The sequence below is a fragment of the Aptenodytes forsteri genome, unplaced genomic scaffold, assembly GCF_000699145.1.
Source record: "Aptenodytes forsteri isolate BGI_AS27 unplaced genomic scaffold, ASM69914v1 Scaffold55, whole genome shotgun sequence".
Classification (NCBI taxonomy): Eukaryota; Metazoa; Chordata; class Aves; order Sphenisciformes; family Spheniscidae; genus Aptenodytes; species Aptenodytes forsteri.
The window spans coordinates 5698862-5700530 of NW_008796063.1; the positions used below are offsets into that span (position 1 = coordinate 5698862).

Genomic DNA, 1669 nt, shown 5'->3' on the forward strand with positions numbered 1-1669 from the left:
CGGGAGAGGCGGCACGGACCCGACCCGACCCGGCCCGACCCGACCCGCACCGCACCGCACCGCACGGCCTGGCTGCCCCGCGGCGCCACGCTGAGGACGGGCTGGCCGGGGAGGACAGGCTGGCCTTGAACGGTGGCCCGGCCGTGAAGGATGGGCCTGGCCAGGAAGGAGAGCCTGGCCATGAGAGGTGGCCTGGCCATGAAGGACGGGCTGGCCATGAAGGACGGGCTGGCCATGAAAGGTGATCTGGCCACGAAGGACATCCTGAGGACGGGCTGGCCATGAAAGGTGATCTGGCCACGAAGGACAGCCTGGCCATGAAGGATGGCCAGCCCATGAAGGACGGGGCTGGCCACGAAGGATGTGCCTCGCCACAAAGGACAGCCTGGACGTGAAAGGTGGCCTGCCATGAAGGACAACCTGGCCACGAAGGACAACAGCCTGGTAACAAAGGATGGGCTGGCTATTAAAGGTGGCCTGACCATGAAGGACAGGCATGGCCATGAAGGATGGGCTGGCCATGAAACGTGGCCTGGCCGGGAAGAACGGGCTGGCCACGAAGGATGGCCTGGCCGCAGAGGACAGCCTGGCCATGAAAGGTGTCCTGGCCATGAAGGATGATGGCCTGGCCATGAAGGACAGGCTGGCCACGAAGGACAGGCTGCCGAGTCGAGGCAGGAGCGTGGCAGCCCCGGTGCTCTCTGTGGCATGAGGCGCCAGGGCTGTTGCACCCCACAGCTCTGGACGGGCTGGGAAGGGCGGCTCACCAGCTCGGTGGCTTGGGTATTTAAAGTAGAGCCATCACGCCCAGGAGCACCTCTCTACAAGGCCCGCGAGGAGCGTGGTCGCAGCTGGAACTCGGCCACAGGCCAGGGCCTTTGCCGGGCCAGGCGCCAGCGCGCTGTCAGGAATACTCCAGCGTACGTTAGTGTCCCCTCTCTTCCCAGGGAATTCACACTCACGGTTCCCACAGAATAAAGGGTGAATAAGGACCCCAAAGGTTCGCAGTCAAGCTCGGAGCAGCGTAACGAGAATTAACTCCTTGCTGGTAAATACAAGGCTATTTTAAAAGGACAGTTTGAATTATTTCTGTAGTTTATTGCACTTTAAATTGAGTATGATTAGTCAAGAAAAAGACCCTGACGACCCTTTTGGTTTGATGTGCGTTGGTTGCGCAGTCACCAGAATAGCACACAAAACGTTATGTTGTGTAAAGCGCATGTAAGTACAATACGAACACAATATAAATACACATTAACTAATACAAATGAACACTAAAAATCATATAACGCTGTTACAGACACCAGTGACTTACTGCCACTGCAGTACTGATCCCTCCAGAGAAAAAACAGGGGTGGAAAGCGATGCGAGTAACGCGTTAGGTGTGAAAGTTTCCACGCAGTAGCCCCCTCATCCCCAGCAGTGTGCTGCGCTGTGGGGGTCCGGCACGGAGGCTCCGGCCGGGCCGCTCCGCCTTTCCCCTCGGTCTTTCCACCGTCTACAGCCGCCCGTGGGTTCCTCTCAGGTTTGCGTCTCTTTTTCCCCGCGCGATACGCGTAACGGGTCGCTCTCCTGCCGGTAGCTACCGTCCCTGCGGAAACTACCGCCCTGCCTCCTCGGGGCTTTGCCGTGGGGCCCGGGACGGCCCCGCAGAGCTGCGGAGACGCGG

General features: G+C 59.6%; 1 protein-coding gene across 1 annotated transcript in view; it reads left to right on the forward strand.

The window, feature by feature from the left end:
- The first annotated feature begins 708 nt into the window (after window positions 1-708).
- DNAAF5 (dynein axonemal assembly factor 5) overlaps window positions 709-1669 on the forward strand; it is a 32255-nt gene continuing 31294 nt past the window's right edge. The window contains exon 1 of the mRNA XM_009286547.2: window positions 709-920. Within this exon, the coding sequence (XP_009284822.1) occupies window positions 709-920 (212 nt within the window). The remainder of the gene's footprint in view (window positions 921-1669) is intronic.